Source organism: Ahaetulla prasina, chromosome 2, assembly GCF_028640845.1.
Source record: "Ahaetulla prasina isolate Xishuangbanna chromosome 2, ASM2864084v1, whole genome shotgun sequence".
In the NCBI taxonomy this organism is placed as follows: Eukaryota; Metazoa; Chordata; class Lepidosauria; order Squamata; family Colubridae; genus Ahaetulla; species Ahaetulla prasina.
Window position 1 is genome coordinate 122,076,905 of NC_080540.1, and position 14,368 is coordinate 122,091,272.

The window sequence follows — 14,368 nt, forward strand, 5'->3', positions numbered from 1 at the left end:
GGGCTAGATGACCTAAAAGGTCCCTTCCAACTCTGTTAATCTGTTAATCTGTTAAACGTAGTCTTCTGCTGTTTTTCTCACCTTTTGCAAAAATACAGCAAAATCTGGAAGGATGATTTCAAAAATCTGTCTAGTTGTAAACATGTGAAAAATCTGATCTGGATTTTGCCTAAGTATATCCAGGCAGTGGAAAAAGAAGCTTCTGTTGGGAATCTTGAAGAATTTCCATTTCAAAATGAAAAATGTATTGTTTAAATAAACTTAATAAAAATCTAGAAGGGAAAAGAGAACTGCTAACCAAAATTCTTTTAGAATTTTTTTTTTTTGCAATGCAGAACTATCATGCCATATTCTCAGACAAAGCGATCCAAATGGGGGGGAAATGGCACAAGCGGGAATGGGAGAAAGGCAGAAAGATAGCAGATTCTGTGATGTATCTTTATCCTGATTTCTACCTCATTCTCTCTGGAAATATTCAGATTACAGTGTAACAAATGAGAATAATCAATGGAAAGAGCTTTACTTCATTGATCCAGAGTGACTGTTCAGAATACTGAACAGCAAATTTTCTGCTGAGTTTCTCTGCTATCAAATGTCAGTAGTAAGCACCATAAATATCAGCTGATTTTGTAGTCTTAGACCTTTCAGAATATTCTTTCAATATTTTGGGCTGCCTGAAACTTCCAAGTACTATTAAATTGGTTGTTCTGATCCTTCTGAAAGAAATTAAGGAACGTGCTGCTGTGGCTAAATCAGTTATTACATAAACAAGTCTTTTTTGACCATCACTAAAGCTGGCCATATCCAAACAATGAATGTGACTATTGGAGATACACTTTGGCCTCTTCCTAAGGACCAAATACTTTTACTGATCTTGTATGTAACTCTTGGCATACGACACATAACATCCATGAGAGAAAATTCTTCATAAAACAAGCAGAAGATTATCTCTGGTTTGTAAAAGAAGGCCCATTTCTTCCTCATAATGGACCGTGTAAATGATATTAATATGATGGGGAATTGGAGTATTTGACTTGGCTGGATCAAACAGGCACTAAATAGAGAGTAGCTTAACCAACAATAGAGCCAGGAAAATACAGTTTGTCAAATGGGTGTTAAATAAAAATTATGGAGGCGCATCAGAATATGTTTCAAAGTAAAAGACTGAGTTAATGTTGGGTTCTGCCGTTTTATAAACATTAAAATGTAACCAACCTTGAAGAGATTTCCAAAGTCCACCCAGTCACATTTGGTTTTTTTTAAAAAGTTTTTTATTAAATATACAATTAAAACATTGGACATAGTGTGACTTTTCTGGTTCCAACATTTCCATCACATTTTCCTTTTTACAACTACAATTCATATTCCATATATACCTTTGTATCAAAATCCAGCTACATAAATCTCTTCGTTTGTTTCTTCAGGCTATAGGATAGCCATCGTCCCAGTTTATTAAGATTTCGAAGAAGTTCTGTTCCGTACATTTTATTTGCTGCACTAGATCTTCTTTCTCAGTAACATTCAGCTTATGTTTATTGCTTCAATTCCCATCTTCATGGTTTCTTTTGCAATTCTACCTCTAATCTACTAAATTCTTCCTGGAGACTTCTTTGCTGCTGTTTTTTTCTTTTCTTTTGCCATGTAGGCAATTGCAATACCTCTCATATAAGATTTGCCATGTTCTATAAATATTGATTATTTGTGTCTTCTTTCTTATTTTCTTTGAAGAGCAAATGCATTTGCTCTTCCATCTTTAATTTAATTTTTTATGTTTTAAAATTGCTCTTTTCAGTGTCCACCTCTTTGTTTTCTTTTGTCCTTTCCATCTAATTTTAATGGGATTGTGGTTGGCCCAGAAGTTTTTGTCAATTACTTCTTCCACTAAGTCAATTCTAGACCACAATAAGTGTCGATCCGAGTAGTATGTGTATTGCTTTTCCCCCAAGTTTCTCTCTCTCCAACTATCCTGAGTGTTCAATTCCTCTGCCATTTTGAAAAAAGTATTGGGTAGTATTTTTCTAATTCCTTTTCTTATTTTGTCACTTTTATAATCTAAATGTCTGTCCACTATTGTGCTGAAGTCCCCCCAAATACAAATATTATCATTTTCTATTTCTCCAATAACATTATGTAACTTCTTATAGAATTGTTTTCGCCCCTCATTCGGGGCATAAATTCCCACAAGAACTACTCTTTTTTGGTTCAGAATTACCTCTACTATTAGTATCCTGCCTTCCTCATCTTTATAAATTTGTTTTGCCAGAATTCCTTCTTTGATATATGCCACAATTCCTCCCTTTTTCTGTTGTGATAGTGATGCAAACTTAGGGTAGACTAATAAATATTGATGCTATTTCTTTATATGTGCTTCTTGTAATATCGTTATACCCAAATTCATCTTACTAAGTTTATTAAAGAATTTTTTCCTTTTTGAGGGGGAATTTAGACCATTCACATTCAGGGATAGAATCGCTACCTCTTCCTGCCAGTGTCTACCTATATATCTTGGTCTTGTCACCCTTGTTGATCTGGCCTCTTTGATTTCTTTGAATCTACCCTCATCATATTTTCCATTATCTATTTTGTCTCCTCTCTCGCTTTCCTTTTCTCTAATTTGTGGTTCCTTCACTTCCGTGGTTTGCGCTCTTTTATCACTGACTTTTCTTACTTCTCTTTCTCCTTCAATACCAAAGTTCTGCCTGTAAAATTCTTCTGCTTTGTCTATCGTGTCTAGTCTATATCTTTTTCTTGCAATGAAACCATGATTCCTTCCGGCATCAACCATCTAAAATTTATATAGAGAGCAACAATTTTTATATAGAGCAACAAAGATGATTAGGGGACTGGAGACTAAAACATATGAAGAATGGTTGCAGGAACTGGGTATGTCTAATTTAATAAAAAGAAGGACTAGGGGAGACATGATAGCTGTGTTCCAATATCTCAGGGGTTGCCACAGAGAAGAGGGAGTCGGGCTGTTCTCCAAAGCACCTGAGGGTAGAACAAGAAGCAATGGGTGGAAACTGATCAAAGAAAGAAGCAACTTAGAACTAAGGAGAAATTTCCTGACAGTTAGAACAATTAATAAGTGGAACGACTTGCCTGCAGAAGTTGTGAATGCTCCAACACTGGAAATTTTTAAGAAAATGTTGGATAACCATCTGACTGAGATGGTGTAGGGTTTCCTACTGGGGCAGGGGGTTGGACTAGAAGGCCTCCAAGGTCCCTTCCAACTCTGTTGTTATTATATTATATTATATTATATTATATTATATTATATTATATTATATTATATTATATTATATTATATTATATTATATTATATTATTATATTATATTATATTATATTATCTAGTCAGTTTAGATGTCAAATATTGGTAAGGCCTTCTTAAGTCTCCCACCCTTCTAGGCACTTGTCTGAGTACTACTAATTGTCTTCCTCTATTCTCTAATGGGTCGTGTCTGGTTCTATGCAATATCTCATATCGAATTGATTTTTTTTACAAATCTAATGTGAACTTCTTTGGGGAGGTTGTGCTATCTCGTGTAATTGATGTGGATCCTATAAATCTCATCCATCTCTTCTTTTCCAATTCCCAACATCTCCGGTAAATCTTTGCCTTTTCCTTTTCTTACAGTTTGGAAACGTAGGAAGTGAGCTGCTTTTTCTGTTTCCAGGAAGATAATGGTCATCTCTAACTCTTTATTCACTTGTATTAATCTTTTGTTCATTCAGCTACTCTTTTTTCCTCCTTTCCCATTCTCTCTTCCATCTCTTGCAATTTTTGTTCATTCTTCATAATTTGTTGCTGGAAACATTCAAACTTCCCATCCATTGACTTCATTTTTTCTTTTAGTTCTCCAGTATCACTCCTTACTTCCCCTATCTCTTTTTTCAAGTCTTCATGGTTTTTCAACATCATGTCTTGCATTGATTGTAACATTAATTGTAAATCTTTGAATGAATTGACTCTTTCTCATTGCATCATTTCCTCTATAAAGATATTTGTCTAGCCAGACATGAGTCAACTGCTGTGGTGTGGGCTGTTTGTTTCCTTCCTGTGCCAATTTTCATTAGATTAGGGATAGTTGTTATCTTTAACAACATCTTGATCCAGCCCTCCCACTTGCTTTCCACTCTTCGATTTCCCTCCACCACACCAGAGCTAACAAGTTATCTATTTCATGCTTAGTTATATCAAAGTTTGATATAACTAAGTTTTTCAAAGTAACAGTTATTGTATCTTATAATACATGCTATAGTAAATATAAATGAATATAAAGCAATTTTCACAGAAATAGTATCTTGTAATTCTTAAATACCTATATCATACAGTAGTTCTTGAGTACCTATATCATACAACAATCCAAAGCTAGAATAGATTGCTGGGGGAATGAGATATTATAGTGTCACTTAATATTAATGATTACTTCCCACTGAAGTGGCCACTGGTTAATTTGAAATTACGCTCCTCATTAATACATATATAAATCTATGCGACAAAATCAATAGGAGTAGGTTGTCTCTAACCCTCGCAATACAATCAAGTGTTTTTGTTTTTTTTAAGTAAATTCTTTCGGTCCTTTAAGTTCACACATTCTTATTTAATGATTTATATTGTTCTTATAGTCAGGCAAGTCTTAGACTACAGGATTCCCTTCTTTCTATACTTTTGTCTGTGTCAATTTTCTCCTTGGCCAGCAGATGTCTCACTTGCCTCTCTCTGTGATACTCGACAGTCAATCCTTATTCAAGATTCCACCTCCTCGGCTTCGTCAGCACTTTTCACTTTCCCACTTTCTGATTTTTCGACTTCTTATTTTTAAGTTTTTTGCAGAAAGGAAAAGAAAACCACCCTTAATCTTTTTTCTTCAACAGCCAATATAATCCACCATGTTGCAGTACACCCTTCTATGCCTTGACTTTCTTTTTGCCACTGATCCACCGAGGGGGAACTTTGTCCCCTCCTTCTTCCTGTATAAGACGCATCATGTTTTCCACCCAGTTTTAGGGGGGGCGGCAGTGCGTCTTATACTCCAAAAAGTACAATAGTTAAACTCTCCAATTATTACTGTGGTATGTTAATATTTGTTAATTGATTAACAAAGAATTCTTCTATTTCTTCTGCTTGGTTGGTTGGCCTGTAGTATATGCCTATACCAATGTCATTCTTTTTCCATTTTACATTGACCCATATGGATTCTAGGAGGTTTTTAATCCTTGGTTTTGTGTATTTCTGCAGAGATGTAGTGATCTTTTATATATAATGCAACTGTACCTCCTCTTTTGTTAGGTTTGTTTCTTTTGAATAGTTTGTATCCTTCCATTAGTACATTCCAGTCATGAGTTTCATCCCACCAAGTTTCAGTGAGGGCAACTATATCATAACCATCTTCATGTACGAATACTTCAAGTTCCTCTTGTTTCTTCCTTAAACTTTGAGCATTAGTATATAGGCATTTGAGTCATTTATGGGTCTTTGGTACGTTTCTTAATTTCACATAGATTTTTAGTAAGCTAAAGAAAGACTAGATTGAATCAGGCTTAGTTTTTCCTTTGTAAAATATAACATTTCATGCTATTGGTAAAAACAGAACTGCTGCATTTTATTACTTTGGGGCTAGCAGATCAGAAATGCAACTAAAGCAAAGTTTTACCGGTAGCAGTTCATACTATTATCTGCAAGATAGGTTCACTAATCCACAGATATCCATGAAGGCCAACATAATATTTTCTGTCACTCATTAACTAGGAGATATATGCCATGTAATGGAACATAATCATATTTTTATATTTTTTGGGCATTAAAAGTTATTCAACTTTTGCTTGAACACGTTGAAGGTTTCTCTCTAGCAAATTTAAGAAGTATTTCAAGCATACTTTAGAATATTTCACACAAAAATGCTTTATTACCTAATTAACTGAAATTTCATCTAATTCTATCTTTAGCTTGCTGCAAAATATGGACCTATATTTACTGTCTGGATCAGGTCAAAACCAATGGTTGCTCTTTATGGATAAGAGATTGTAAAAGATGCTTTGACAGATCATGCAGAAGAATTTAGTGGGCGAACTGAAATGCCTTTGAAGAGACGACTATTCCAAAATAAAGGTTCATTCTCTTTCATTTTCTTATTTTTCTTTTTCTTGAAGTTTCAATAAGTAATTTGAAATTATTTATTTGCCAATTATATTACTTGTAGCTATGAATGTTTCACTTGAAATGAGATTTTGTAAAGATGTTGGTTTTGTTATGCTTCATGAAGTGGGAGGAATTTTTTTTTTACCATTTTCCTTTCACTCCTGAAGTCTGCCCAGGTTGTTATTTACTTCCAAGAAAATATAATCTCACCTTAAATCTCACAAAACATTTTTTAAAAAAGATACTTTGGGTCCTGTTATGTGGACTAATGTTGAAAGTTAATTTCATATACCCTCAGAGTTCTCATTGAAGCGCAAATGACCAATTTCTCTTATTTCAGACACTTTGTGCAAAGGCCTAACTCTCTAGTGAGGGTTGTAATGGTGAGAAAGATGAAAAGAAGAAGACAATGGACTCAATTACAATGGTTGCAAATACTGTGTTGGGGCCAGATTGCTTTGGAGAAGATCTATGAGGCTTCTAATATTTGGAAGTGACATATTGGCTCATACCCTAGCAAATACAGCTTGAGACTGTGTTCTTTTTATTATGCACAAAAATACCTGAACTGAGGTGACTCAAATTTTTTTTGGCTCACTGAAAATTGCATTTCAGTATACAATTCTCTCTATGTCTGGTGTAGGGATTTGTTCCTACACCATACCACACTTACAGAAACCTTTGACATTAATTCCACAACTTCATTCATTGTTTTTTTAATATGGCAGAAATCAAGAATGGAAAGACGAAAATTGTGCAGTTCAGCTAACTAGTAACTCAAGCATGAAGGCTTGTTTACTTTAAAAGTGGACAGGAAAAAAGTGTAATGCATATTTTTTTTGCCATTCTGCAAAATTTGAGAACATTGTGATCTGTTTCCTGTGTCTTTGGTTTCAGTTATGGCCAATACTGATGAGAAGAAATGGAAGGAGCTGCAATAGTTCACACTGTCCACTTTGCGAGATTTTGGGTTGGGGAAGAAAAGAATATCTGAGAGGGTGCAGGAGGAAGCCCTTTGTCTGGTGGAGGAAATGGATGCCACAAAAGGTTAAAAAATATGGAAAGGGTTTGTGGTATTATGTGAATTTGTAAGAAAACTAGATTCTACACTGAATCTCAAATACTCTGCACTTACGTGCACAAAATAAGGAAAAATTAGATAGGGAGTGAGTGCCCCTCTCTCTTTAATTTTTAAAATATTGTTCAGAAGCAAAAGGAAAAGTACACAGAGGAAGCTTTCGAGCTGTTTCTCCCTCTTTTCTATCCAATATCAGTATTTGGCTTCATAAAATTACAAGTTTGCTCAAAAGTAGTGAAATGTTATGCTGGATGCATTATCCAAGAGAACACACATGTCATATCACACATCAAGCAAATTCATTAACCAGCAAAACACTTTATGGATAATTGAGAGAGGTAAACTAAGGGATATAAGGAAAACAGGGATAAGAATAGGCTGTATGAGACATAGAGAACTGTAGCAGGGATTGAATTAAATGGGTAGAAATAGAATTTATTCAGGGAGTTAGAGCTCTTTGGAAAACCGTCTTCAGTGGACAAAACTCTTCTGGAAGGAAATAGGAAAAGAAATAGAAAAAAGTGTATGGGATTATTTTTTTAAAAAAAGTGTTGGATAGATTAGAAGGAGAGAGGGATGGAGGGAACAGAGTGCTTAGTTAAAATTGGAAGGAGAAGGAAAAAAGTTGCTTAAAATACTTTGAATATAGTGCCAAATCAAACACCAGGCAAAATCAGCAACTAGCAAAGGACCTTATGGATGAATGAGATAGGTGATCTAAGGGTAGAAAGGAAAACTTGGTGGATTTCAAAGTGAAACATGGAAATGGTATCTTGATTAAAGTGGTTGTAGTGTTTTAATATTGCATTCATATTCCATTTTTAGATAAGAGTTAAAAAATAATCATCTCAACGTCTTTGGTCTGAACTACTTTTTGTTGAAAGTTTGTAGTGAGAATCATGGAAGGGAAGGTTTACATTCACTAATCACATTCAAATTTCTGTGGCCTTTGTTGCAGGGCAGCCTTTTGACCCAATAAGAAGTTGTGCAAGTACTGTTTCTAATGTGATCTGTGCAGTGATCTTTGGCAATCGATTTGATTACAAAGATACAGCCTTCATAAAGAATCAGCAGATTGTGGAATCTCAAATAAGATTTCTTACTATTTCCAAGGAATGGTATGTTTTTCCTCTCTGATACCCCTCCTAAAACCCCATTTTTCCTAATGGGTCTCTGGGTGTGCAAATGCCAAATCAGAAATGTGAAGACTACATGTGATGAGCTACTAAGCATGAGATACCAAATCTAGACATTCAAATCTAGACTGAGCTATTCAAATATAAATCGATTCTCAGCAAACCTTTCCTGGCTGGGCTTTTTTCCTAGGAAAAAAGAAAAGAAAGAACCATTTCCTTCTTTCATAACTCCTTTGGTTCCTGACCTGCTTGTTTCTAGAACTCACTGATTTCTTAACTAGTCAGGGAAGTCCAAACATGGAATTTCACTGGAGGGGATATGTCTCCTAATATTAGTGTTTCACTGCATTTTTTTTAATCTCTTGACTGAAAAGTTGTTTTTAGTTCTCATACACAATTCCTTGTTGTTTTAAAAGATGACATCCATCCAGGGGTGAAATGCTGATAATATTTGCTACCATTCTCCTGAACAGGTAGTAAAAAAATGCTTTAAAAAGTATGACAATCAGCTGTGCCGTCAACCGATTGTCAACCGCTCCAATCTTGATTGCAGAAAATATGACTTCAGTAACAGAGTTGTTAATGCCTGGAATGCATTACCTCTTGTGGTCTCTTCCCAAAATCCCCAAAGCTTTAACCAAAGACTATCTACTATTGACTTCACCCCATTCCTAAGAGGTCTGTAAGGGGCGTGCATAAGAGCACCAACGTGCCTACCGTTCCTGTCCTAATGTTCCCCTTGATTGTATCCAACTCGTATAATTATTTCATGCTTATATCTATATATACGCTTATATGTCATATAGTTATTTCATGCTTATGCTTATATATACCATTGTGACAAAATAAAATAAATAAATAAATAAATAAATAAATAAAATGAAATGAAATGCCTGGAATGCACTACCAGACTCTATGGTTTCATCCCAAAACCCCTAAAATTTTAACCTTAGACTGGCTACCGTTGACCTCCCCCCATTCCTAAGAGATCTGTAAGGGGAGTGCATAAGAGCACCAGTGTGCCTACTGTCCCTGTCCTAATGTTCCTATAATTGTATTCATTTTATGTTTTCAATTCATGCTTATACTTATATATATTATCTAATACATACTCGACAAATAAATAAATAAAATAAATAAAAAATTCCAAGTAGAATTTTTATTCTTCTGATTATCTGTCTATGCTCTTTTTAGGAGCAGAACTCATCTGAGGGTATCTACACTCCTAAAGGTCTTGTGAAGAATGTGTATGGACTCTTTACTGCTGTGGCAATAACCACAAGCCAGGCTTTGTTTTGCACCCTCCTAACAATGACTAAATTGCCACACATTCAAGGTACAGAAATATCCCCAAACACATAAATATGTCAGTACTCTTAGGACCGTCACTACTAATGCTAGGAAAAAGAAAGTAAAGATGTTATTGAGTAAATTAAACTCAATGCAGCTGCATTTCTGCAGTTTTGCTGAGAACTCTTGGGAAAAGTTTTGCCAACATCATCTTCTAGAATGTTTTTTGTTTTGTTTTGTTTTTACATTTCCTAATCCAGCTAATGTACCCTTGGAACAAATGGGTCTTGCATCAGATCTTGAGGTTTCATGAAGACAATTCTGGTGAACAGTTGCCTCTTCATGATCCATTAGATCATGAAGAGGCAACTGTGATTGAATGCATTAACAACAGCTATCATTTTCCCCCATACAGTCATACAGCAGATTAACCAATTACATTAACTGAATAATTGCTTTATGAAATCCTAGTATGAATTAGTGCATTCAGTATAGTATAATAAACCTTTAGTATATTGACCTAACCTTTTCTTGCAGATCATGTAACATCCCTTTTAGCTTAAGATAACATCTCTAACATTTTGACCCATACTGCTTCAAGCAATGATAAAATGGTTTTGCACAGGAATGTATAATTATGGACATAGATGAAAACAATGATAAAGAATTACAGAATATAATTAAACTTAATCTATGAAACTGCCCAAAATTGCTCAACTGGCTGTAGCTTGAACAGCTAGGGTTTTTTTTTGTGTGTATGTGTGGGGGGGGCTATGAAGATTTTAGGGGAATAAATGCTTGTTTCTACTGATAAGAAATACTAAATAACATGTAGATATAATGATTTAAGAAATTAATTTAGAACAGTATTTTTTTTCTCCTGATTACTATTTTATTTTTCTCTCACAGCTAAGGTGCAACAGGAAATTGATGAGATGGAGGGTGCAAACCACTCTCCAAGCATGGAGGACCGGTTGAAGATGCCTTTCACAAATGGCATGATCCACGAGGCTCAACGTTATCATAAAATGAGTGTTGAGAACCTTCCATGGGCAACAATTTGTGACATAAAATTCCATAGTTATACCATTCCCAAGGTGTGGTGATATAGCTATTTGTCAAGATATTCTGGGGAATAAAAAAAAAAATGACTTATGTATCAAGAAATCTTTCACATCCAAGGCAGTTTGAATAAATATGTATTAAACTAATGTAGTGTCCTTCCCTCCATGTTCACAAAACGTTTATAGAGGGCTCCCAACTGTCCTATTTTATTTTAGGTAAATGGGAACCAAAGACTTTCTCTCCACTTGAAGTACTATCCATAATGTCACCTGTTTCTTCCTCTCTCTCTAGAACATGGCTGTTGTGCCAATCCTCTGCTCTATACATTTGGAACCTCTCCAGTGGGAAACTCCAGAGAAGTTCAGTCCAGATCATTTTTTGGATGAAAAGGGCCAGTTCAGGAAAAGAGATGCTTTCATGCGATTCTCAGTAGGTACAAGCCTCTGGAACAGATTTTATTGCAAATTTATATGCTTACCTGATCCACATTAGTCTTTTATCAGAGACAATTCCAGAAGCTGTACTTCCTAAATAAGCTTTGTTTTCCTGTTTGCTATTGCAGGGAAGAAGGCCTGTCCAGGGGAAGCCCTGGCTAGGATGGAGCTCTTCCTGTTCTTTAGCAGTCTACTGCAGAAGTTTACCTTCCATCTGTTTAGGGACACCAAAGACACGGATGTAATATCTTTGTACACGGACTTCAAAAAAAAGAATCATTACCCTCTTATACAAGCCATTAAAAGTTCAATGGAATCTTGTGTCCAATAATTAGGAGAAAGTAACAAATAAAGCATGTGGGGTACCTATTACATTTGAAGGCAATCTTAAAATTGATGTGGAATACAAATACAGTAATTTTTATAGCAAAGACAGCTACTTTTACCTATGATCTGACTACATGTTTTGCCTCAATTAAGAAATATTTCATAGAATTTTCTCTAAGCTATATTCTGCAAGCTCGCAATATATAACTTGTACTGGAGATTTTAACTTTATACAATATTCTTAGAAGTACTACCGTATGAGAAACTGGGTTTGTGGACTTATATTTGAAAAAAACAAGGATGATCTTTTACTGATTCAATATGCTTGGGCTAAATACAAAATTTATTTATTTATTTATTTATTTTATTCAATTTTTATACCGCCCTTCTCCCGAAGGACTCAGGGCGGTGTACAGCCAAATAAAAATCACAGTATCAATATTAAAAGAAATTAAAACAACATATTATAAAGTGGCCAAATTTAAAACGAATTAAAATATTAAAATATAAATAACCCAATAAAATTTTAACCCAATAAAATTTTAGGCCAGTCCCGCTTGAATAAATAAGTGTGTTTTCAGCTCACGGCGAAAGGTCCGAAGATCAGGCACTTGACGTAAACCAGGGGGAAGCTCATTCCAGAGCGTGGGAGCTCCCACAGAGAAGGCCCTGCCCCTGGGGGCCGCCAGCCAACATTGTTTGGCGGACGGCACCCTGAGAAGGCCCTCTCTGTGAGAGCGTACGGGTCGGTGGGAGGCAAACGGTAACAGCAGGCGGTCCCGTAAGTACCCGGGTCCTAAGCCATGGAGCGCTTTAAAGGTGGTGAACAAAATCTTAAAGCACACCCGGAAGACCACAGGAAGCCAGTGCAGACTGCGCAGGAGTGGTGTTACATGGGAGCAAAGAGTTGCTCCCACTATTACCCGCGCAGCTGCATTCTGGACTAACTGCAGCCTCCGGGTGCACTTCAAGGGCAGCCCCATGTAGAGAGCATTGCAATAATCGAGGCGGGAAGTTACGAGGGCATGAGTGACCGTGCATAAGGCATCCCGGTCAAGGAAGGGCGCAACTGGCGCACCAAGCGTACTTGGTGGAAGGCCCTCTTGGAGACGGCCGCCAAATGATCGTCAAACGACAGCCACCCATCCAAGAGAACACCCAAGTTGCGCATCCTCTCCGTTGGGTCACGTTATATTAAATCAGTTGGTGTCTAATGATTGTTTTAAAGACTGATAAACTGTGTCTTGTATATGACTGAACTATAATAATTGTTTGACAATATATACAACTGAAACATATTAATTTACTTCAGACACTGTAGCAATTAAATATAAACTTATTTTTCATGCAAATGTTACACCATCCAAATAAAAAAGCAAAAAAATAAAATAAAATAAAAACCACACTTTTCAGATTGTCAAAAGTGTCCCGCTTAAAACCCCTTTGAGATCTATGAAATTTGCCGGGTGTACTCTTTTGGTAATCCATCTATTTTCTAGTTGGAACTCCATCTATTTCCCAAAAACATCAGCAAATATTAGAGCTACTTGTGTTTTTTTAAACTAAATAATGAGTAGACCCAGAAATGAAATTGTATCAGGAACAGATTGTTTACAGGGCTTCAGGTCCAGTCCTTAGGACAGATTGGATAGGCTTGACATAGCTCTAGAAAATATACAGAAGTTTAAGATTACAGGACCATGAAACAAACATCAATGGCTTTTTGAGATAAACATGACTTTAAAGGGACTATTAGTTGGGAAACAAGGAAATTTTCGTTGACCGATAGTTCCAGAACATACCTGTTTTGCCAAGGCTGTTGGGTAGGTTAATCCTATTGGGAGAGACAGTTCCTCAGGTAACTGAAGATAGAGGAAGCTTCTGCATTACAATGACCTGGGTTACAACAACTAAACAGCAGAGTAGGTTTTGCACTCTGTAGGTGGCCCTTCAATAAGAGTTTCTTTAAGTCTTTCTTATGTCCAGCCATCAAAGTGGTTTCAATCAGCCTGTCTCCAAATGATTTCATGATGCCACATAGCCTTCTTATTTCTCCTTAAGAAAATGTTGCTTGGCATGGCTTTAATTTGTTTCACAGCATCTCTTTTGAATAGTTTCTCCAGCAGCAGTTTCTCCTGAAACTGTTCTTGAAAACCTTTGGCAGGTGGTGTGGGAAATGTCAATCTGAAGCTGGCCTGACTGAGGCCATCTTGGAGACTTCAGTGTTGTCACAATGGTGCTGAGGGATAGGGAGAGGGGAATAAAGATAGCTGGGGTTTTGTAGCCAAAACAAAATGGTTTCCCCTGAGAACCAAAGACATTCCCCCAGATGGCTGAAAAGAGGAGGAGTGAAGTTTCCAAGCAACAGGACAGCACTTTGATTGAACCATTTGACTGATTGTTTGGAAAAGAGGAAAAAAAACCCCTTTACTTTGAATTAGGTGAAAACCATGGGAACCTTTAGAGTTTGTTTTCACCAGTCTGTGCCAATATGATATGTCCAAGAAACCTGTTCTTTGAGGAACCTGCTTGCCTCAGAGTTCTGTTTGCTATGGTGTATTACTTGGAACCCTGACAGGAGAATGCGCCTGTCACCTACTTTGGCAGGACAGAGGTTTCTGCTTAGATGCAGCTTTACAGAGCAAGTAACAGACAAAAAGCTGTTAGCTTTGACTTCATCAAAGTCAGTTAGCTTTGACTTCATCAAAGGAGATCATGAGGCCTCTTTGATTCAAGAAAAAAAAAATCACATCATCTCCATGGCACAATTTCTTTGTCTATCTGAATAAAAATCTAAAAGGCCTTACAGGGTAATTAACTAGGTAATATTGTTAAGTCTTGTGTGTTGAAAAACATTTGGTTTCATTTGGCTCAAGCAAATTATTATTATAAAGG

General features: G+C 36.2%; 1 protein-coding gene across 1 annotated transcript in view; it reads left to right on the forward strand.

The window, feature by feature from the left end:
* Nucleotides 1–11,477, forward strand: part of LOC131190555 (cytochrome P450 2C5-like) — a 72,763-nt gene extending 61,286 nt beyond the window's left edge. The window contains exons 6-9 of the mRNA XM_058167892.1: nt 9,552–9,693; nt 10,557–10,744; nt 11,004–11,145; nt 11,275–11,477. Coding sequence (XP_058023875.1) covers nt 9,552–9,693; nt 10,557–10,744; nt 11,004–11,145; nt 11,275–11,477 — 675 coding nt within the window. The remainder of the gene's footprint in view (nt 1–9,551; nt 9,694–10,556; nt 10,745–11,003; nt 11,146–11,274) is intronic.
* The last annotated feature ends 2,891 nt before the right edge of the window (nt 11,478–14,368 follow it).